At 45.7% G+C, this 23753-nt stretch overlaps 1 protein-coding gene across 1 annotated transcript in view; it reads right to left on the reverse strand.

Moving 5' to 3' along the window:
• The window catches only part of alpha-Spec (alpha spectrin), a 174954-nt gene that overhangs the window by 75180 nt on the left and 76021 nt on the right, over positions 1 to 23753 (reverse strand). The window contains exons 22-24 of the mRNA XM_075691147.1: positions 9920 to 10054; positions 7316 to 7576; positions 517 to 708 (exon numbers count right to left, since the gene is read on the reverse strand). Of these exons, the coding sequence (XP_075547262.1) occupies positions 517 to 708; positions 7316 to 7576; positions 9920 to 10054 (588 nt within the window). The remainder of the gene's footprint in view (positions 1 to 516; positions 709 to 7315; positions 7577 to 9919; positions 10055 to 23753) is intronic.

Below are 23753 nucleotides of genomic sequence, written 5' to 3' on the forward strand. Positions count from 1 at the left end.
CACGCTCCTGTGTCACCTCCTGCAGGTGCTGCCACTTCTGGTTCAGGTCCTGAAATGACAAGCTTGCCATTAGCACAAGCTCTCATATTAAGAACAGGCTCTCGAAGCACTAAGAGCCTGCCTCTCCACCTTAGACAGCTGCTGGTCAAAGTGTTGTGGCTCAAAATTCATAACTGAAGAAAGCAAGGGGTGTTCAGCTCATGATGACCTCTTGCAGTCAAGGCAGGCATTCAGCCAGAAGGCTACATCTACGCCAACCCCAAACAGAGATAGCAAAGATAGCATTGGGATATGTAACAGGAGACTTTAGTGCTAGTAAGGCTACCTTTGCAGTATGCTGTTATTTTCGCATTTTTGTTTTTGTGTGTTCATCTACCATTATCTAAACACAACTGAAATTTCATAGCACATAGAGCAATGCAACCCAGAGGAAAGATGACAACAGCCTTTTTGTTCTTCTTGAACAGACACAATACAACACAATAATTGTGATACCCATCTCTGAAAGAGGATTACCTCAATTTGTGTCTGAATCTTCACAGCAGCTTCTGTCTGGCCCAGGGTCATAAGCTTATTGGCAATGTTGTTCATCTCTCCCAACCGCACCTCATTGCCTTTGAGGTCAGACATGAAGTCGTCAAACTTCTTCTGCAGAACCTCTACCTGTTCAAGATCTTCACCAACTTCTTGAACTTGGGCAACTTGCTCCTGCATTCAAACAATGACCATTTTCATCAAGACAACTTCCGAAACACAGTGGAAGTTACAATCCTTAATAATATAATATTTGGAGTTTTACGTGCCAAAACCACTTTCTGATTATGAGGCACGCCGTAGTGGAGGACTCCGGAAATGTTGACCACCTGGGGTTCTTTAACGTGCACCTAAATCTAAGCACACGGGTGTTTTCGCATTTCGCCCCCATCGAAATGCGGCCGCCACGGCCGGGATTCGATCCCGCGACCTCGTGCTCAGCAGCCCAACACCATAGCCACTGAGCAACCACGGCGGGTGCTACAATCCTTAGGTTCAAACAGAATTTTCAAATCTGGTTTATCAGTCTGGAGTAGACAACATATATATACAGTCTACGCTCGTTACAATGGACCCGCATACAAGAGACTGGGATATAACGGACCATATTTCAACCTTAGTTTGCTCTACCTATTTTATTTTGCCTATTTACCTACCTATTTTTAGTTTACAACAAAGTTTGATTTCAATAGACCGTGCTACAATGAACTATCGGCTACAGTGGACAAAATTATCAACAATTTTTGTAAAAATCAGGCGTATAAAACGGACTTTCGCTGTGTCAACATATGCTGAACTGACTTGCGAGGGTCAGCCGACGATCGCGGCTCAATATCGCACATGCGCGAGGGAGGGAGGGAGGAAGGGAGGTGGGGCAGAAGCGCGTAGTCTTTTGTGCTCGAGGCACGGGAGGAGGCGAGGGTCAAGAGAGGCAGGGGTTCTACTCCGGCGGCTGCTGCTTACGGCACAGCCGCGTGGGCGCCATATCTTAAAAGCAATCTGCGATGTAGAAAAAGTGTGCCCAGTGTCAGTTGCTTCGTATGCGCTGTGCTTTCAACATTTAGCTTGCGCTGAAGCAAAAGAGAGCACAAAGGTCAATTCGCTCACTGTTGCTACTGCGCTTCCTCACTCAAACGTTTTGACAACTTTCCGCGGTCATCGAGTGAGATGTTTTCATCATGTTTACCTGTGCGTGTGTGACACCGTGGTTGTTAAATTAGTAGGCGAATGTTTGCAACTTTCTACGGCTGATAAAACTACTATCCTTACTTTGCATTGCTGTCTACTAATTTGCTATCGCAATTGATGCTTCAACTCACGAGTGAAACTGCGACTTCTTTTGTTTTTTTTTTTTTTAAATTTGGATGTTCGTCACACACTCTTTGCAATAACGTAGTTACACATTGTGACCAAAGCTTTGGAAGTGAGGAGTTTCGGATGTTACGGACTTTGGATAAAACGGACTTGTTTTGTTGGATTATCACGGTTCGTTGTAACCAGAGTCAACTGTGTGTATGTGTGTACAGACAGACAGACAGACAGACACACACACACACAACTGTCTCTTCAGGGCAAGTTATTGGAGTAAACGGTTCGGTACCACGCTTTGCCAAATGTCACAAAAACAACACTTCACACTTTTTGAATTGGGACAAGAAGAGTACAAGAATAGAGCAACAAGTATACTAACCTATAATGAGCACACAACAAAGTTTAAGACAGCATTCTGAAATGTCACATTCAGACTTCTCTCCAGGCCTAATTTGCTATGCTACAGAACCATTCGTATTGGAAGTCAGAACTGTAGTGCCTATGCCAGTCGAGGTGGTTCCCATCAAAGGGGAATCTCTAACATTTTCACATTTTGCTCTTGGAAGTCGATCAACTATAGAATAATTAAAGCTAGAAAAACGTGTTTATACCAGTACAGTCAACTGTCATTAATTCGACCTTTATGGGACAGACAATTGATTCAATTAACCCCTTCAGTCACGGCGTACACGTTTGTGGACGCCACTTTTGCCATTACTGTGCAGTGGTTGCAAGGAATAGACAACGAACATTGAGCTTTGAGTAAATTGAAAATTCTGCTTTCCTAAAGTACACTCATTTCACTACTAAGTGAATTTTATTGCTTCAGACGACCGCTTTGGTGAAGGCACTAGCGTGTTTGACAGGACATTTGAAATGTGGCGTTTTGGTAGCATGTGCGAAACTTTTTCCGTTGCTGCAAAGGTTCCACCCAATAATTAACCTGTGCTTGTAATTCAAGCGGGTGATTCATTATTTTGAATGAAGAAACATAGCATGACTGACTGTACAATAAATGAATAATTGCTATGTAATTATGATAGCTGTCTATAAAATGCAGAGTTATTCTCTTCCCACCTTGAGTTGCTTTCTCCAGCACATTGGCATAAAATTACGTAAATTTAACACATTTATTGACAGTAGAACATAACTTGTGACTGAAAAGGTTATCCAGTGAATTGAATTAAATAGAAAGCAAAACAAAAAAAACATACCCAGACACATTATTGCTAATTTCACTATTTACCCAATTCTGAAAAGGCCCTGAATCCAATATGCACCCATTTTTTATGCGTTCACTGTAAATTACTAACATAGAAATGGCATTAGAGATCCTAATGAGAATGTAGAGATGAAATGAGAGCTCCTAGACGAAGAGTATAATGCCCACCCCATTTTTTTTAACAAGAAAAATCAAGAATGCCCTTAATTTCGAAAAAAAAAAAAAAAAACTGCAAAGCTTACATTCACAAAATCGAAATTTACACCTAATGTCCATCATCGTCACCCTCTGACGGCATTTTACCACTGAATATGGATCACATGTCATCATCTGTACCATCCACTGTGCACTTGATAATCCACGTTTATTGAATGACTCCACAATAATTGCAAATGAAATCGTGGATTATGCCTACACTAACAATTTCGCTGGCCTGCCCTGCAATGCATGCAATTCAATGTAATGTCCAAAACATGTGATATGACTGTTTCCACTGGCTTATCCCATAAACTAAGCATCTTTTGGATTACTAAATTAAATTATGGGGTTTTACATGCCAAAACCATTTTCTGATTATGAGGTACGCCAAAGTGGGGGACTCTGGAAATTTCGACCACCTGGGGTTCTTTAAAGGGACACTAAAGGTTACCAGAAAGTCAAGTTAAAGTGATAAAGCAATGCTCTAGAACGTCTAAGGCGTCAATATAATCGCAAACACAGCTTTAGTAACTGAGGAATTGAGGTAAATGCATGACACATTTGAGACCCCCCAGTGACATTCCGGTACTAGCCCAATGACGAAAGCACTCCTCATCATAAATTATGTCACTAGTACTCAACTACTCGTATTAAAAAGATAATTTCATTATATTATAAGATGGAAGAAAATGCTACTTGTCTACATCTATTCGATTCTAAGAAAAAATAACATTTTGACGTTACCCTTGAATAGTATGGGTGATCGAAAGGTTTCGTTTTCACTCGACTCTGCGCGCTCGACTTTGCGCCGCGCGCGCTTTGGAGTTTCAGTTGTTTCTTTATCGCGTCGTGTTGTGGTGGTCCTGCTGGCTCGCGAAACTTGCATTTGGAACAAGCAGCGAGAATGCTACGTCCATGTGGTGTCCTGGGATGCGCGAACGGTCCGCAGAACTTGGCCAAGGGCAGTTGCAGCGGCAAATCCAATGTTACTTATCACTGTGTGCCAACGACTGAACCTCTCCATTCGAAGTGGTTACCGTATTTACACGATTGTAAGTCGACCCCTTTTTCTAAAATTTGAGTCTGAAGTTGGGGGGTCGACTTACAATCGAAACCAAAACATGGCCCCGCCAAAAAAAGCGATACCAACTGGAGCTACAACGTAGTTACAATATTATGTTTGCTCTATGGCCCTACCCGTATCTTTTCGCTATCCCGCGTGTTTGTTCGCTTTTCGGAAGGGCTTTTTAACATTTTTGAGAGTCTCACAGTGCATGCAACACTCATGGGGGAGTGTCGATAGTTGATGGAAGCGCCGCTGTTCTCATTTGCGGCGGCACCCTCAGAACGGCGGTGCTTGCGAGGAGTATCGGTAGTTCATGGAAGAGCAGACACCGCTCGCGAGTTTCTCTTTCTCTGTTTAAAGGCATTGGTATTGGTTTGACGCGTTCCACTCGACTGCCGGCTACGTGCTACTTCTATGCTTCCATAGTCGTCATGAGTGCTCCAGGCCCACTAATCGTTCGGCACTTGTTCACAGCAGCGTTCAAGAGGGCTGCCATCCTTTACGCCGAAGAAACAAATCACTGCGCAGCGGGCCGCAATTTCGATGTTTCTAAACGGGTGGTGCGAGAGTGGCGACTGCAGCGAAGCGAAATTTTCACCTGTGTGACGGCAAGTGAGAAATTTCCCACGTGCCGAAGTATGGACGCTTTCTGGAGCTGTAGGCTAAGCTTGCGGCGTACGTCGCTGAAATGCGTGATCGGTTTCTGCCAGTGAAGTGCGACGTGATCATGAAATAAGCCCGGACCTCCGCCTTAATTTTAAGGTTCTGCTCCGCCGTGAGTACAACGAGTGGCTGGCGGCAGAAGACTGCGAAATTACGCCAACCGGACCTGTGAAAAGAGCCTCCCTGATGGCTGCGTGTGGTTGGGTGCATTTGGCGTGGGCTGCTGTTCTGCAAGATGTCCTGGTGCGGTCGTTTGCCAAATTTGAAATTTCGCTGGACCACGACGCGCTGTGGGACCGCAGCAGCGATGACGATGGCAGCACTAGTGAAGACGAGTGGTCCAGTGACCATGTCAGCTACTAATAAATTTTCGCTATCGAATGCACCCTCGGGTATGCTCTCTTTTTTTTTTTTCCGGTCAAGCGATATGGGGGGTTGACTTACATTCGAGTCGACTTACAATCGTGTAAATACGGTAAGTGCCGTGCCTCTGCCACAGCGCGCTGACAAAGAGCCGAGAAATCACGTAGTGTGCTCGCTGCACTTTCCTCCAGAGGATTACGAGTTCAACGCCGACTTACTGAAGTCGCGTGAAGTGCCTTTCGAAGCAGGCCGTATTCGTAGTAGCACGCAACGACGCCAGCAGCGCGAGCCCTCAACAGCAGGTCACGTTCATCAGTGCTTAAATCGCTGAACTCGAGCCCAGCGTCGCGAGCTAATGTATCGTTGTCAGGGTCATCCATTGCAACGAGCGTCGAAGTTGGCGTCATAAAATAAAGAACCAGCTTATCGTCGTGCGCTTTCCCTTCCGCTAGCCACCACAGTTCCGCTTTCGCGCTACTGTCGGCTCTGTCTTGGCTCTGTTTCTGGCCGTGCGTTTGCATTTTGTGCAGAAAAGCCGTAGCGCCGTCTGCGGGAGGCGTTTTACTCACCGACGGCGCAACGTCACTATGAGACCATGACGTCAATACTCCTCGATCGGAGGGCGGGTGATTTGAACTGCGCTAGAGGTACGCGGACGCTTCAGAACGCATTTTCTCTTAAAGTAAGTATCTTCTTCGCACGAAACAAGCGTTTCGAGGCTTCTGGGATTGTATTCCATGTTAACTTAATATTAACCTTTAGTGTCCCTTTAACATGCACCTAAATCTAATAAGTACATGGATGTTTTCGCATTTCACCCCCACTAAAATTGAGCTGCTGTGGCCAGGATTCGATAAGGCGAACTCCTTGTGCTTAGTAGCCCAACACCATAGCCACTAAGCAACCACAGCGGGTTTTTTGACTAGTAGCTTTTGCTATCAAAGAGAAAAGGTGGTGCATAATTGTTGCCATTCTACATGAGAACTTGTTCTATTGCCACCTTTTCATAGCAATGGGAATGGCGCTGTCTCTGATGGTAGGCTGTTGCAAATGCAGTTTTGGCTTCATATCCCACCGCACCACACAGGGAAGCAGTACTGGACAAATTTTCTTGGAAGAAAGATTTGCATTAGTATCTGGTAAATACGGTAATCATTCATTGCGAGCTGCCATTTTCGCATGAAAACCTTCCCAGGGCCGACCGAAAACAGGTGTTTTCAGCAGAAGAAAATGTGCCTTCCAGTGCATTTACTGTGCCCTAGCACCGCTATGATAGACACTGCAGATATTATGGTCACCATTTGAATCACATGCATCTGCGACAACCAGTAAAGTTTGAATTAACCAGTAAAGCCAATTTCACAATAGAAAAAACAAATGGCCAGCTGGGATATTTGATGGGGATTAAATTAATAGAGAAATTAAATTTGAAGGATTTGGATAAGTTACTGTTTACTTTATTAAGAAAAGACTAAAGACTAAAGAAAAGACTATTAAGACTAAAGAAACATTTAGTCACATAACTGCAAAGTACCGAACTTTTGAAAGTGTCTGTGAAGTTAATTTTGTGAATGTGAATAATTTTCTCTTTTTGTTTGCAAAACAAGCTGGTGATAAAATTTCCATGATACTCCCTAAGAACCAAGATGTGCCAACAAATGCCTATGTTTCTTCAACTGCTTATGCTAGTGCAGGTGGCAAAGCTATGTTAATGCCTAAAGTATACAGCAATGATTGTACAAAACAATAGCTTTTTTATTTTTTTTTCTAGCCCCTTTCTGTCACTAAGTTATTCAATCCACATTAAGTCTGTGACAACAGAGGCAACAACATATATGGCATCACAATGCAGGTCACTTATGTGGAACTGGCATCCTGCAAAAGAAAACAGCCAGAAATATCTGCAGCTTAGAGATAAAATCAGATGTTATCTCTGCACTAAGCCTGTAAAAAAATACCTTGTCCTTGATCCACTGGGCAAGCTCAGCAGCCTCTCGCACCAGCTGGTAGGCACGCAAGGATTCAGCCAACTTGTCAACACGACTGCGACCCAGGGCCATCAGGTTGCCATACTGCGCTTCAATCTGTGCTTGGCGTGCACCGATGCTGTTGCCTTCTGCCAAGTGCTGTTGGCTTGCCGACAAGCCAGCCTCGACCTTCTTCACATAGGCTGCTGGCACAAAGCCCTGCCGGTCATTCACCTCCACCTTCCACCAGTCCTGCACATAAACAAGTCACTCCACATTCATTATCTGCACTCAATTTAGCAGGAAGGCATGTGCTGGCTTTTTACAATTGTGCATTGGCACACATTTTACAACTGTAAGCATCACAAAATACAGCTGCCAAATATAGTTATGGTCCATAAGATGTGAAATGATATGAAGGAACGACAGGATCGAAATAGTGTATGCACTGAACGTTAACATGCATGCATCAAATAATGTAAATAAGCTTTTTTTACCAGACAAACTGTCCACAAACTATATTTCACTTTGTTAAGAAATCAGAAAATATTTGGTACCTCATCACCGAAGGTCATTTTTCTTTAATAATCAAATTTATATTTTTAAAAATTGACTATTCAAGCACTCCTAATATATCAATGATATAAAAAAATTTCATGAGTAGACAGCAGCTGCGTTTTCTGCGAAGCAGTTGTAGTACATGGCGTCGGCAATTCGGCATAGGCCCGACTTGTGTGTGATCCACACCCCACACCTTTACAGGAGTGAATATGACATTTACCACCAACTGATACATATATATATATATATATATATATATATATATATATATATATATATATATATACTACAGGTAGTTTCAGGCAATTTGTGCCAAGGATTTCAAAGAAGTGGTTAGCTGTAGCTGAACGAAATGAACAGCGTATAGATGGCCCATCACGTGGCATTCCTTAGTTAACTAATCAAGTGGAATATAAAAAATACTCTAAGATAAATTATGCAAAATGTTTAATATCCACTTTAGTACCAAGTGCGTTTCGTTGTGTTGTAGTTCAGAAACGACCAATACAATTTTTCTGGGCAACATGGTGATCTTTTTCGGCGTTTCAAGAAGGCCCGCAAAATATAAAATAAAATCACGTGACTGAGCTCATGCACTATAGTATTGCAGCGCTCTCAACCGTGCTTCGTGCGAAAGAACCGTGCGCGCGGACTGTGGCGAAGTGAGTGGCCGCGGCTCTAGGTATCGGCTTCACAGTGCGTCAGCACCTTTGGTGGTGGCACACGGAAAAGGAAGTGCCATCGTGCCTGATAAGTGATAGGCTCGACACACAGTTGAGAGCGCTACAATACGATAGTGCACGAGCACAGTCACATGGTTTTACTTCATATTTCGCAGACTTTCTTAAAAAAAAAAGTGCCATAAATGCCCTTGCGAGTTTGTGCTACTGTGTTGTTCTTTTGTCCCGAGGACACATATGAGACCCCAGAAGCAGCGCAATGGGATAGCCACTAAGCCACTTCGGCAGGTAAGAACAGAAGAAATGAAGATTAATTGTCCTTTTGATATATGCATTTTCAATGCAATTAAGGTGTGTGATTAATCAAGAAAGCTCAATAAATTAATTAGATGCATTGAAGACAAAGCAACAACCAAGAAGGAAATCTGCGAAATTCTTGAGCTCTGAACAAATGCTCAGCAAAAAAACTACCAAAACATAGCTATTGTAAGGTCCTGCAGCATGTCTGCACCTACACCTGGCTTCTATAATATCACTGCACTGGAATGTTTAAGTTAAATGGAAAAGGATTGGAAGGACATCGTGGCATTATTTTGAGTAATTAACTACTCTCATCATTTAGTATTTTCCATGCTTTAAAGCAAGAAAAAAAAAACATGAGTTTTGGGAGCAACGGTGGAGGCATCAGGGGCGTTATAGGCAGAGGACATGAGCAAAAGCCTGATCTGTAATTGATGAATATAGATTCAGACTTGGAACTAGGCCCACAAAGTGAAGGCATGAAGGCCAATGTTCTTAAACGATACCCCACATTTCATGCAAAAACTCTGGAAAAAAAGAGAGAGAGAGAACAAAGAAAAAGAAATTGTGCGGCTAACATGTGTTTTCAGCTGTCCTGACTGTTCAGATACAGTAACGAAAAAAAATATGTATATTCGCAATCCGGGCTTTGAAGTGCCAAAACCAAAATTTGATTATGAGGCATGCTGTAGTGGGGGGCACTGGATTAATTTAGACCACTTAGGTTTACTTACTAGGCATTCAATGCATGGTACATTGGCAGTTTTTCTGCATTTCACCCCCATCGAAATGCAGCCGCCACAGCCGGGATCAAGCCTGAAAACTCGAGCTCCGCAATGCAATGCCATAGCCACTGGGTTACCGTGGCAAATATAACGAAAAAGTGAATGTAGTGATATGCTGACTGCTTCCTACTGACTTGCAAACATTTAATTCGACATTCCAGCCAGTCCCCAGCCGAAACAATTAAATATAACTGAGATATACTACTAATAGCCCAAGTTGCCTTGTAGTCTCCTGGTATTAAGCATTACACAGAATCAGACATACTAACCTTGTTGTTGCTGTTCAGTAATGCCAGGACATCATTCTTCTTCATAGACACCTCACGGGGACTCTTCTCAGTGTAGTCGTACAAGGCCATGACAAACTCCTTTCCTGCTTGATCTACAATAGGGGCTTCTTGCTGCTGCAAGAGACCCCCCTCCCAAACATAAATTTCTTTTCTAACGCATCATTCCCATGCTGGATAACCATTATTTTCATACTCAATACTTCCAGCTTCTGTAGACACTAGCGCTAGAGTTCCCTCTAATTATTTTTATAGGAAACTATGCCTGGCCTGACAACAGATTCTCAATGTTGGTGGGAGCAACGCCAGTGTAGCTCCCACTCTCAGCATTTCAGGTGGCACTGCTCGTGATGACCCGAAGTAGAGGTTACCATGAATGCAATGTGGAAAAAAAAAGCTGAAGCTTAGTGAAAGACGCCGGTGGGACATGGTTACTGACGCTACCCCCAAAGAACAAATGAGTTGAGGGAGAATGGGATAAGTAAACATTGCACTCTTTGTAGGCGATTTAGAAAATTCCTTATGTAAGATATTCCTTGACAGGTACAGCACTTATTTGAACATGTTTTGTGAATTTCAAAAAAGTGCTTCAGCCTTCAGGACCCCTTTAAGGTTGGTTTTGGTGGTAAGGAAATTCATGATTTTTATGGTACATCTTCAACAGAACATATTATACTTACACATGATTGATTTGCTAGCATAATGACTAAGTACAGTAGAACTGTGCTTAGTAACGTCCTCCCAATAATGTTTCAGTTCATTGATACATTTGTAACAATGAACATTCAGAACATACAAAAGCAGGTCTCAAAGCACTAGGCTGTAAGAAGACCTCATGTGAAAAAATTTAAAGTGGAATAGAATGTAATCACAAACCAAATGTAATAAAATAAAAAAATGAAATAAATAAATAAAAAATGTCATTGACTACAGTCACTGACAGATTTTTTTCAGATGCCCGATTTTTCTGACATCGTGCCTGATAATTCGGACGCATTTGTGGCACTGCCACGCACCCCATAGAGCCATGTATAAGGACGCCTGAAATTTCTGGATGCTGAGAACCTTCACCATCCATTTTTTTCTTTTTGGACTTTTTGCCATGACCACATGTGCGAAGTGGCATTAATTGAAGCCACCACCGGTGCCATTTTGATTATATTGCAGCCTCAAACCAGCGCTCTTGCACACCGATCCGCTGGCAGCCATAGTAGTTGCTTTGTGCTGTCATTAGGCCTAGCTGTTCCGCTATTTGCTATCAAGCTTCCTGCTATTCGGTGCAGTGCTTTTCATTTTAAGGATTCAATACTGTCCGCAATGGCGCTGACTCCACCTTCGTCACCCATGCTGATGGCGTCAAAGCGTGGAAGGCATGGCAAGAGTCTGTAGCATTGCACAATGTCAGTTCCTGAAAGTCAGCTTTGCCGCAATACGGCGTTATTAAGCAGTCAAGGCTATGAAATGTAGTGCGGTGAAGCATACCAAGATTGCAAAGGGATCATTGTCATGGGACATGTTTTTTCCAATTATAAATGTGTGCACCTGCTGTTTCTCTCCTGTCACTGTACGAGCACAGAGACGTCTAAAACGTTGCACAATGCCTGTCCCCGAAAGTCAGTTTCACCGTAATATAGCTGTGTTACGTGGTCAAGCATGTGCAATATATTGTAGTTAAGCACACCAAGAGTGCAAAGGGACCACTGTCACGGGACATAAAACCTATTAACTATACATGCATGCACCCGCCATCGCCTGTCACAGTGTGAGCACAGAGACGCCTAATAATTGTACTGGCAGGCCTTCAGGGCTCTTCCGGACGTGGTTGTGGCCATTTGGCTCATGGGGGGCTGTTGAATGCATGCATTCATTTTTTCAGACCGCTTGGTTTTACGCACATTTTACCAGTAGGTAGCCTGAAAAATCGGACTGACTGTAGATACTACAAGGGAGAAGAGCAGAAATATATTTGATGTTACGTATGACTATGGAGCAAAAATTAACATTACAAAATGCAAATTAGTATCACTAAGTTGACTACAAAGTAACAAATAAATTAAGAATGATGAAATTTATTATAAGTGCCTAAGCTAGAGGATGATATTGTGCAAGAGAAAATAGAGTTGCAGAAAATCATAGCATCAAGAAAGATATTTACTATAATTAGTGATTATGTTAAATATCTTTTTGATGCTATGTGTGCAAATATCGAATATCCCCATATCAAATCGAATAGTGAACGTTCGACTAATTCAATGCGCAAATTGAATATCTACTATTCAATCTATCAAATATTTCACATATTCAGTGAAATAGATCCTCATAGATCCACATGTTGCATGTGCCGCGGAGCCCCTTGTGGTCGATGCCACCCAAGCGAGCGTTTCACTTCGATTTCACTGCAGAGACCACCGAACGCACTGTTGATGGATCGCCCCGGCTGACGCTGTAGTGGACTGTCACTGCAAGCGTTCCTCGACGTCGGCCTGACGCGAGAATAGCACACACAATGCCTGGCACCACGTCGGCCGGGGCCGTTAGAAGGTTCGTCTGGGTCGACATCAAAATGATAACGCAACACGAACAGAGGGAACGGCGACATTAGCAGCGCATATTTTGTAATGCCACGAAAGGCCAAATTGCCGCTGATAGGCATGCAGATCATGTTGGATATGCAGCGAAGAATTTCACGGCGCTTCAACAGCCGTCAATCTGACCCACACGCGTGACCTCGGGACCAATCGCATAATGAGTCATCTGTATAAACATACTAGCGACAAGCATTCCACGTTGGCTTGCGGCCCGTTACCACATCGGCCAGTGGCATATTTTTGTCATGGCCACACTGCCTAGGCCATTACAGTAAAACCTCGTTAAACCTTTACCCGCTTAAGGGGGGATACTGCTATTGAAATAATGTGTCATCCTCTTTTTCATCAATATTGATACATGTATATTGCGTGTTTCTTGTGGCCGATGCACGTGGGCGCTCAGACGAAGACGAATTCTCTCTGGCTGTCTGGTGAACTGGCCAGCGCTGCAGTTACCTTTTGTAAATATACTTTGTAAATAGTCCCCAGTCTTAATCCTTTGTTCGCGTAACATTTTGGTGGAGGGTGTTGTTTCCCGTCCTCACCACAGAGCTCCGCAGCGGCTGCACCATCCTGCTTTCCGCCGTGGCTCCCGGTGACTACACCTCGTCTCCTACTCCTGCGACCCCGACAACAACGTACATTACCAATCCCCATGATCCTGGCATATTCTCCGGCCAAGATAATGTCGATGTTGAGGACTAGCTCAACCTCTATGAGTGTGTTAGCCAAACCAACCGCTGGGACCCTACCATTATGCTAGCCGATGTCCTACTATACTTGGGCGGAACTCCTTGTGTCTGGTTCCAGACACACAAGGACGAGATCTCTAGCTGAGATGCTTTCAAGGAGAAGCTCGTCGACCTCTTTGGAAATCCCACAGGTCGGCAGCTGGCTGCTAGAAAAGAGCTTGCTACCCGAGTTCAATCTTCTACTGAATCATAAGTCTCGTACATACAAGACATGCTCGCTCTTTGCCGGAAAGTCTACTAGAACATGGCCGAGGTTGACAAAGTCGGCCACATACTCAAAGGGATCGCGGACGATGCCTTCAACTTGGTCTTCAACATGTCTATCATCGACATCATTGTCGAGGAATGCCACTGCTCTGAGTTCGCCAAAAGCCGCCACGTCCTTTCACAGTTCTCCCGGCTCCCTAATACGGCTGCGACGTCGTCTTACGCTGACCTTACCGCTTCACCACCCTTAAATGAGCCCGTCACACGTATTGTTCGCCGCGAACTCGAGGCTACAAGTCCTGCACCGTTCTATTCATGCCCACTGAACCCACCATTGACCAACCAGCCCCAGCGATCTCTCATTCAGGCAGTTCTACGGCAAGAATTTGCAAACCTAGGCTTTCCTGCTGCCTGCTCCCTCTCCTGACCCGACGCCCGACCGGTGCCGACTGCTTCGTCTCATGGAGATTTGTATTCCCCTCCCAGATACTGTAATCCTACCGAGTGGAGAACTCCGGACAACAAGCCCATTTGCTTCCGTTGCCTCCGCATTGGCCACGTCGCTCGCCACTGCTGCACCTCCTGGACGTCGCCGTATTCAAGCTCCTTTTCCCCGTTTCCTCGCCCATATGCCGACCCGCACTGTTATTCGCCTTGCCATATGCCTCCTACCTCTGAAGTAACTGTTGATGTCAGTCGTCCTGCTCGCTCGCTGTCACCTCCGCGCCGTCGGTCCCCATCACCCCAGCCACGCTGCTATTCGTCGCTGACCAATTATGGACCAGCCCGGATGGAAAACTAGACCCTGCAGCTCCTGGAGGTAGTGCTGCATTATCTTCGTCGTGTCGAAATCCTCCACTGACGCTCCTAACGAATCAGAGCTTACTTGATCTTCACGTCGACGGTGCCCCTTTGACGGCGTTAATAGATACTGGAGCCCAGGTGTCCATAATGAGTTGTAACCTCCATCGTCAACTGAGGAAAGTTCTCACGCCTCCTACTACTCGAGCCGTACGCGTGGCCAATGGCAGCACTGTTGATGTCACTGGAATGTGTACTTCCCGTATAAGTATCGCCGGCCGCCATGTTCCTGTTCTTTTTACAGTGCTGACCAATTTTCCCCATGACCTAATCCTCGGACTACTTTCTTACGGCGCATTCAGCCTTGATCGACTGTTCTGCCGGTACCCTTTGCCTCGAACTTCCTCTACTCGTGCATATTCGTGCCGAACTGCCGAACAACTTTAGTACGACTGCCTTCGTCCGACTGCCACCTAAAGCCTTGACTTCTGTCGATTTGCCATCATCTTTTCCTGTGCCCGATGGTGATCACGTCGCCACACCTGTTCCTGATGTCCTTTTGATGTGCAATATCACTGTGCCCCACTCCGTCGTCACTGTCGCCGATAACCGGACGTGCCTCCCCATCGTTAATTTTGGCCTGACAAAGGAAGTTCTACCCAAAGGCATATCGGTTGCACTGCTCCGTGCTATCGGAGGTGACCACGTCACGACGTTTTCCGTAGACGTCTGCTCAGATGCTTCACCATGTCCACAGGATGCTATTTGCCCTGACGCAACATTTCATCCAATGATTGCTGCGGACCTATTGCCTGAGCCAGCAGCAGCTCTGTGTCGCCTTTTGGTTTCCTACCACGACATATTCGACCTCAGCAACCACCAATTGGGCCAGACTTCAATTGTTAAGCATCACATGAATACTGGTGATGCCAGCCCTATTCATCGCCGGCCATATCGAGTTTCTGCTTCAGAGCGCAAGGTTATTCAAGATGAAGTGAACAAGATGCTTGCCAAAGGCATTGTTGAACCTTCGTCGAGCCCTTGGGCATCCCGTGGTGCTTGCTAAAAAGAAAGATGGCACATGGCGTTTCTGCATAGATTATCGTAATCTAAACCGCATTACCAAGAAAGACGTCTACCCCTTGCCTCGCATTGACGACGCCCTCAATTGTCTCCACGGTGCCAACTAGTTTTCATCAATCGACCTGCGGCCTGGTTACTGGCAGATTTCAATGGGTGAAAAAGACCAAGAGAAGACAGTGTTCGTCCCTCCTGATGGTCTATATCAATTCGAAGTTATGCCATTCAGTCTATGCAATGCCCCAGCAACGTTCGAACGTATGATGGACTCTTTCCTTCAAGGGTTCAAATGGTCAACATGCCTCCGATACCTAGACGACATTCTCGTATTTTCGCCTACATTTGAGACACATTGAGCGCTTATCAGCTGTTCTTCAAGTCTTCCGCGAGGCTGGGCTCCAATTAAATTTCTTGAAGTGTCACTTCGGTCATTGGCAGATTACAGTGCTGGGCCACCTCGTCGACGCTTCCGGTATTCAACCAGACCCGGAGAAAATACGTGCTCTCAGGTCTTTTCCTGTAGCTCAGCCTGTCAAAGACGTCCGAAGTTTTGTAGGACTCTGCTCCTACTTCCGATGCTTCGTTAAAGACTTCACAGCGATTGCTCGACCTCTTACTGACCTTCTGAAGAAGGACATGCTGTTTATGTGGGGCCCCGCTCAAACTGTCGTGTTTACCCACCTCACCAACATTCTCACCACGCCACCTATATACTGGCCCACTTTGACCCGTCCTCTCCTACAGAGGTGCTTACCGATGCCAGTGGTCACGGTATCCGAGCCATCTTAGCTCAGCGCCAATAGGGTCAAGATTGTGTTATCGCATACGCCAGCCGCCTCCTCACAGCAGCGGAGCACTATTCGATTGCAGATCGTGAATGCCTGGCTCTCGTCTGGGCAGTTTCCAAATTCCGCCCGTACTTGTAGGGTACACACTTCTTTGTAATCATGGATCACCACGCGCTCTGTTGGTTTTCCTCACTCAAGGAACCTACCGGCCAGCTTGGTCGCTGAGCTCCGCAGCTGCAAGAATATTCCTATACAGTAGTGCACAAGTAGGGCTGATTATATCAAGATGCAGACTGTTTATCACGCTATCCAGTGAACAAACCACCCGGCGACCCTGACTTCAATACCGACGCTTGCGTTTTCTCCGTTTCTCAGCTGCTACACGTTGCCAACGAGCAACACCGTGACGCCACTTTGTGCACCATCATTGACGGCTTGGAATCTTCGCCTTCTGGTTCGTCCCTTCACCAGTTTGTTCTCCGGGATGGTGTATTATATCGCCACAATGTGCACCCCACAGTCCTGCCGTACCCCTCGTCATTCCTAAGCAACTCCGGTCAGCTGTTCTCCAAGAACTTCACGATTTAAGATCGCAGGTCACCTTGGCCTCTCCCGCACCTACAACCGGATCCGCCGACGCTTCTTTTAGCCAGGCCTTGCTGCTCCGTCCGGAAATACGTTGCGGCGTGCGAAAAAATGCCAGCGCCGAAAAACACTATCGACGCTCCCTGCTGGGTGCCTTCAACCGCTCGACATTCCTTCAGAGCTGTTCTTTCCTGTTGGCTTGGACTTACTTGGCCCTTTCCCACTATCCACGCGGGAAACAAGTGGGTCTTGCAACAAGTGGGTCGCTGTGGCGACAGATTACGCCACGCGCTACGCTTAAAGCAGCAACTTTAGAATTCCATAACTTTGGCTAAAGTACAGATACAAACATCTAAGTACTAACTTGCAGTATTTGAACATCCAGGAACATACCTGCTTCATTTTAGCTATGTTGTTGCTACGTGTTACGCAGCTTCCAACAAGCTGCGCCACAGATGTCGCCAATTTTCTTCTGCACGACGCGATTCTGCAGCATGATGCTCCACAACTGCTCACCAGACCATGGTCGGACATTTCTTTCTCAAGTCATAGCTAACATCCTGCTCCACCAAGCACAACCCGACTACGTCTTAACATCCACAGACTAATGGTCTCACTGATCATCTGAATCGCACGCACTATAACAGACATGCTTGCAAAGTATGTCTCATCCGACAATACTGATTGGGACCTTGCCCTACCTTATATAACTTTTGCATATGCTTCTTCGCGTCACAACACTGCCGGTTATTCCCCGTTCTTTCTGCTGTTTGGCCGAGAGCCCACATTGTCACTGGACGCATCCTTTCCATCCACCGCAGCAGAGACTAGCGAGTATGCACATTACGCCATCACCAGGACAGCCCAAGCACGCGAAATTGCGCGCACTCACCTACTGACCTCTCAAGACAAGCAACGGCGGTTGTACGATCGCCAACACATCCCCTTTTCGCCTGGATCTCTGGTACTCCTGTGGTCCCCGACTCGTCACGTTGGCCGATTAGAAAAACTGTCAGTACACAGGCCCATATCGCGTGCTGTGGGCCATGACTCCAGTTACCTATGAAATCACCCCAGTCAGTACCAGTGCCTCATCTGCCCCAAATTCCACTGACATTGTGCATGTCGCACGCCTCAAGCCATATTACTCTCGCGTTATCACAGATATTTAGATGCCCCGGGATGGTGCTTCTGCCGCCGGGGGTAATGATACAGTCGAACCCGGCTATATCGAACTCGCAAAAGAACGCCTATCAGTTCGATATAGAGCATAATTCGATATAAGCCTGCTAAATAATTGGATGTCATAAAAGCACATACCATTTATAAAATCACTTTATTGATTAAACTAGCTTAGTTTCGCACGAAATAGTCCTGCATTTTCTTCTGCTTTGGCAATTTCGCTGCCTGCGACGCACGCACTTTTCCACATTAAGGAGTCGGAGCAGCTGAGGCCGCAACTTTCCGCATTCACGCAGAAGCACCGGACTAGTGCGAGCGCACCTATCACTTCGGAGGATGTGGGCCAAGGACCGTCGTTGCTTTCCTCATTGTGCCCACTTTCACTTGTGCTCGGTACGATGTTGGCAATTAGTCTTCGTTTTCAGGCTCTCCCGTGGTCGCGACACATCATTTGCGCTCACAAACTCATCCACCGTTGATTCGTCAACAGCTTCCGGAAATTCTGACAGTTCGCTCCAAACTTCGGCAACACTGGCAACGGCTTCGTCGCATTCATCAGAATTTACGGTCATTACCGAGCACGCGGAAGTCGGCACGACAAGCAATTTCAGATTAACCACTCGTACACGGCCGTGCGTACGGGTCGGGCGCCACGGGAACCGGGTCGCGAGTTTGGACGCTTTAGCCCTAATCTCCCCCTTATTCTTCAAGATCATGCCGAGAGTGCTTCTCGGAATCTTGTGCTCTGCGGGGACATCCGACTTCTCACCGCGCTCGACACGATTTATGATTGCGAGCTTCACGACGAAAGGCAAATTCTTCCGCTTCATCACGGCAACACTGCGAGAGAAGGCCTACAAGGCGCACGCAAAAACAGCGAGACAAGTCGCACTTTAGCCATCTTGCATGACGAGGGCACAAGAGCATCTGATTGGCTGTCTGAGCAAGCGCTGTGGGCGGGCCAGGATCATTTTTTGCAGGGGAGGTGCCGACGGCTCGTCCGAGGCAGCGAGGTCGGGCGCGGTCATGGTAGGGAGAGCGGTTGGATGGAGCCGCGCAGCCGGATTTTCTCCGCCACCGCGAGGGAAAGCCAACTTCAGGGGGTACTTTCCGCCGCTTGACGTTCGATATATCGGGTGCCGCTGCTATTTTTGTTCGATGTAAGCATAATTTTTGCGATATATACTCATTGTAACTATATCGTGTCCTGAAATTGTTCGATATATAGAATAATTCAATGTAAACGGGTTCGATATAGTCGGGTTCGACTGTACACGCATATTGCATGTTTCTTGTGGCCGATGCACGTGAGCACCCCGACGAAGACGACAAACACTCTCTGGCTCTCGAGCTGTCGGCTGAACTGGCTAGCGCTGCAGTTACCTTTTGTAAATATACTTTGTAAATAGCCTCCAGTCTTAATCCTTTGTTCGCGCAACAATATTAATGAAACTTTCCAGGCTTATTAAGATTTCTGAGCAGATTTCAAATATGTAATTAGTTTTGTTGCAGGTCCAATTAGTTTCTACAATAAATAAAATTTCACTTCCATTGTGTAAGACCACAATGGAAAATAAATGGCACAATAAAAAATTATTTGTAAGGCATGTTTAGATAACATAAATGCTAAGGAATGAAATATAGCAAGCACATTTTTTATTTGACCCTTAATAGATATTTTACAGCCTATTGAATACAAGCCCACAATATATGGCAATGATGTGGTAGAAACTGTAGCAAAATAATTTCCTAAGTGAAAACAAAAAAAGTTGCTTGCTATACTGCATAGAGTATACATTAGGCTCCATTCTGCAAAAATATTTTTAGTTCTATCTGTTCCTGGCGTTAAGGTTTCGAGGTCTGGATATTACATGGAGTCCAAAATTTGTGTTTTAAGAAAAGTACAAAAAGCAAACAGTATTAAATATAAGCGAACGTGGCATCCAGAATAACCATTTTTGATACTCGCTCTAGACACATGAAACTTTCAGGACACATCCAATCTTGTGTGCTGCTTATAGATTTAATTAGATTTTTCTGAGGTTAATAAAAAAGTAGTTAAAATTCTTCCTGTGTTAAAAAATTGGGATGCGAGTTGCAAAAAATGTACTGCAACAACATAGCTAAAATGAAGCAGGTATGTTCCTGGATGTTCAAATACTGCAAGTTAGTACTTGGATGTTTTTATCTGTACTTTAGCCAAAGTTATGGAATTCTAAAGTTGCAGCTTTAAGAATGAATTCTTGTTGGCGATTTCTACAGGATTTCAAAATGCTTAAGTGCTGAGACAGTATGTCACACTTTTTGTACACTCTCTGACTCGCCTGCATTCAGGCAAAAAAGAATGAAGAGAACTGAATGAGTAGAAAGAACACAGTGCTGATCTCAAAATTTTAGACATTAAAAAGCTATACTTGAGAAAAAAAAAACTGGGAAAATATAAATTCGAAGATTCAAAACCGGAAAATAATAATTACAATATAATTAAAAATGCAAAATAATTCTGCTGATGTAGACATTAGGCACAGCACACGTAGAGGCTCGTAACAGAATCTGGAATGCACCAACACAAACCCGTGTATGTGCGAGAGGCACGGGAATAGGCATTGGCACATCGTCTGCGGTCTCCAAAGTAAACCTACATGCGGAGACTGAGGAAAATGGTTAGCTTCGCTGCTGCATTATTGCCTATGCGGTATGAGATTGTGAGACTCTGACTTATCTCCGGTGCGATCTTGTCGGCCCGTCTGAACCTTGGTATAACTGCCTCCCCTTTCTTGCCGTAGGAAGTAGAGACTGCTTGCGCTTTGCCTTTCGTGGACGTGTGTTCAGTTTCAAGCTTTTTTTTAGAGAGGGTTGATTTGCTGCTTACGTTTGCAATACGATAAACAAAGAAACAGCATATGAGCGGTTTTCGAAGTGAACCACTGCCAGGCCTAGCAGACGGGCTCGTCTGCTAGGCCTGGTTGCCATAGCAACAGCCAATCAGAAGGCGCCTCTCAGTGCGCAGGCGCGCTGAGCTAATAGGAGGGACATGTGCATTGCGAGCTTCATCAAACCGGCCCCTGATTGTTTTACATTTGCGCTTTGTCTATGCAGCCACTGTCAGTCAGGATGCAGGGAACTGAGAGGCGGAACTTTGAGCTTTCGAACGATACCAAGATGGCGGTGCTCAGCGGCGGAAAACACGAGGAATAACGTCGTGAACTCCGGTGTTTCTGCGAAATTTTGAGGTCGTTTCTCACCGTGCACACTGACAATTTTTTTTCGGACACTTATAGTGCGTTTGTGGGCAAATCGTTTTGATACAGTGTAGATTAGGCATTACAGATGCCAAAACAAGTAGTTCCCAAAAATAGTTTTCTTTCGTGTGATTTTTGGTTTTTAAGACTCGTGTCCCCCCTTAAACAGCAGTTTCATTTTAAAAGTAGTAAAGCCAAATCCCCGACTCAGCGGGCATTGAACATAATGTGTTTTGTATCCGCATAAACCGTACCAGCTTATTGCGTTAGTATTGGTTAACACTTAGTGCTTCCACTTTTCGTAGCGAAATCATGGCTGTACGTTGGCATGACAGAACGAGCCTCAGAGATCGGAATGGCCTCCAAGTGCAAACGGAGAGGGTGCTTGGAAGGGCGAAGCAGCACCAACATCATTTTGGTGCGGTGCCAGAGTCAGAGCGTTGTGGCCAGTGTTGTGGTGTTGTGCAAGCTAGGACAAAAACCGGGTGCTCAGCATAAAAGGAAATTAGACATTGTTCGTGCTATTGAACGTGACACGAAGTCTGTGCTGGCATGCCAGAGGGATCTACTGGTGACTACGGCGTGTGGCATTTGGAATGCAAAGGAGAAGTTGCTCGTCAATGTTGCTGTGACTGCGAAAATACGTCAGCTACGAGGTTCTTTTCACCATCATTGCCTCTGTTATTGCCAAAGTGTCACCTAATGACAGTGGTAAGGATGACAAGGAAAGCGACAGCATGGGCGATTTAGGTCGGTCAGTGGCAGATGCTGTGCGTTACATAAGCCTCATGTGGGCGTTTGTCGAGAAGAGGGGGCTGGCGGAAAAGCTGGCACGTAGCTTGAGTGAGTTTGAGGCCGCCGTCATTGCTGCTAGCCTGCCGCGGCATGAAACAAAAATAACATACTTTTGTCACGCGAAGTGAACAAAGACTGCATGTTTTCTGCCCTTTGCTTGTTTGCACTTGTTTGTGCAGTCGACTCCCGTTAATACGAAGTTCACGGGGACCGCAAAAAACTCCGAATTAAACGAACTTCCAATTAAGCACAAAACACAAAAAACAGCACTTTATTTGTGGCGAAATCGAGTATTTTCTCTAAGAAAAATAGTTGGTCATCTTGCTTTGCTTCTTCTTGCTGAATCGCGCTGCTGAAAGCAAGTTCTGCAGGCTGTAGATGTGGCGGAACGCTTCTTTCGCGTTACCTTCAGCGGCAAAGAAGCGCTCCGCGAGAGCAAGGCCCGCAGCTACATCGGCAGCCTTAGGTTGCGGCTCGCCTTCAACGTCATCGTCGCTTTCCTGGGTCCGAATAATCTCTACAATTTCGCTATCCGTCAGCGCACCGCACGTTTCGACCGCCTTGTCTATGGCGACGTAATCTTCAAAATTGACGTCCCCGAGAGCATCACCAAAATCAGTGCCGCCAAGCTCACTTGTTGACGCTTCCTCCGCTGAAATTTCAGAGGCATCCTCCGAAGAAGCTGCCACAAAACCACAAGCCCTGAAGCAGTTTGCGGTTGTTTCTTGCTTCACACGATCCCATGCTCGCGCCAACATGTGGATGGCACTAAGCAGGCTCACCTCGTACTTTGTGGAGCTATCCATACACAAAATCATGCGCTCGAGGAGGTGCCACCTGTACAGGACTTTAACATTCTTGATGATGCCTTGGTCCATTGACTGCAAAACAGCCGTTGTGTTTGCAGGCAAAAATGCGAGGCGTATTGCACTCAAGGCTGGCACATTCACGTGAGCACTGCAGTGATCGACAAGGAACAACACCTTGCGGTCCGAAGCAACAAACTTGCGGTCCAATTTGCTTATCCAGCTCTTGAAGATTTCAGCTGTCATTCACGCTTTTTTGTTCGCCTCATAGTCCACAGGCAGCGTCTTCACGCCTTTAAAACATCTCGGCTTCGCGGCTTTCCCGATCACAAGTAACAGACAACGTTCCGTGCCAGTCATGTTTGCCGCGATCAGCACCGACTCTCTCCTTGCTGCGTTTGCCCCCAGCACAGTCGTCGTCCTTGAATGTCAGGGTCTTCTCTGGTAGAAGCCGACAGAAGAGTGCAGTCTCATCTGCACTGAAGATGTCTTCCGGTCTGTATTCGGCGAGATATTCACACAGCTTTCCGTCCTTCCACGTAGAGCATGTTTCCTGGTTAACGGACGCCTTTTCACCCCACACGCTCTTGAAAACCAGGTCATGGCGATCTTTAAAGCGCATCAGCCATCCATCTGACGAAACGAAGTCATCGATCCCCAACATTGCTGCAAGCGTTCGAGCTTTCATCGCAACGATGTCTCCGCTGAGAGGAAGTTTGTTGCTCCTGGCCTCCCTAATCCAAACCAGCAGAGCCTTCTCCAACTCTGGGTAAGCGCCGGTGCGCATTCGCTTCCGAGAAGTCTTGAACTTGTCGTTCTCAAATGCATCCATTATTGTGCGCTTGTTCTTGATGTAGTTTGAGAGCGTGTTCGGCTTGATCCCGTACTTCCACGCTATGTCTTGTTTGTCGGCACCTCCCTTCTCAACTTCCTTCAAAACCTCGACTTTCGTTGCCAGGTCGAGCGTGCGATAAGAGCCACGGTTTGCCA

Source organism: Dermacentor variabilis, chromosome 1 (genome assembly GCF_050947875.1).
Source record: "Dermacentor variabilis isolate Ectoservices chromosome 1, ASM5094787v1, whole genome shotgun sequence".
NCBI classification, from domain to species: Eukaryota; Metazoa; Arthropoda; class Arachnida; order Ixodida; family Ixodidae; genus Dermacentor; species Dermacentor variabilis.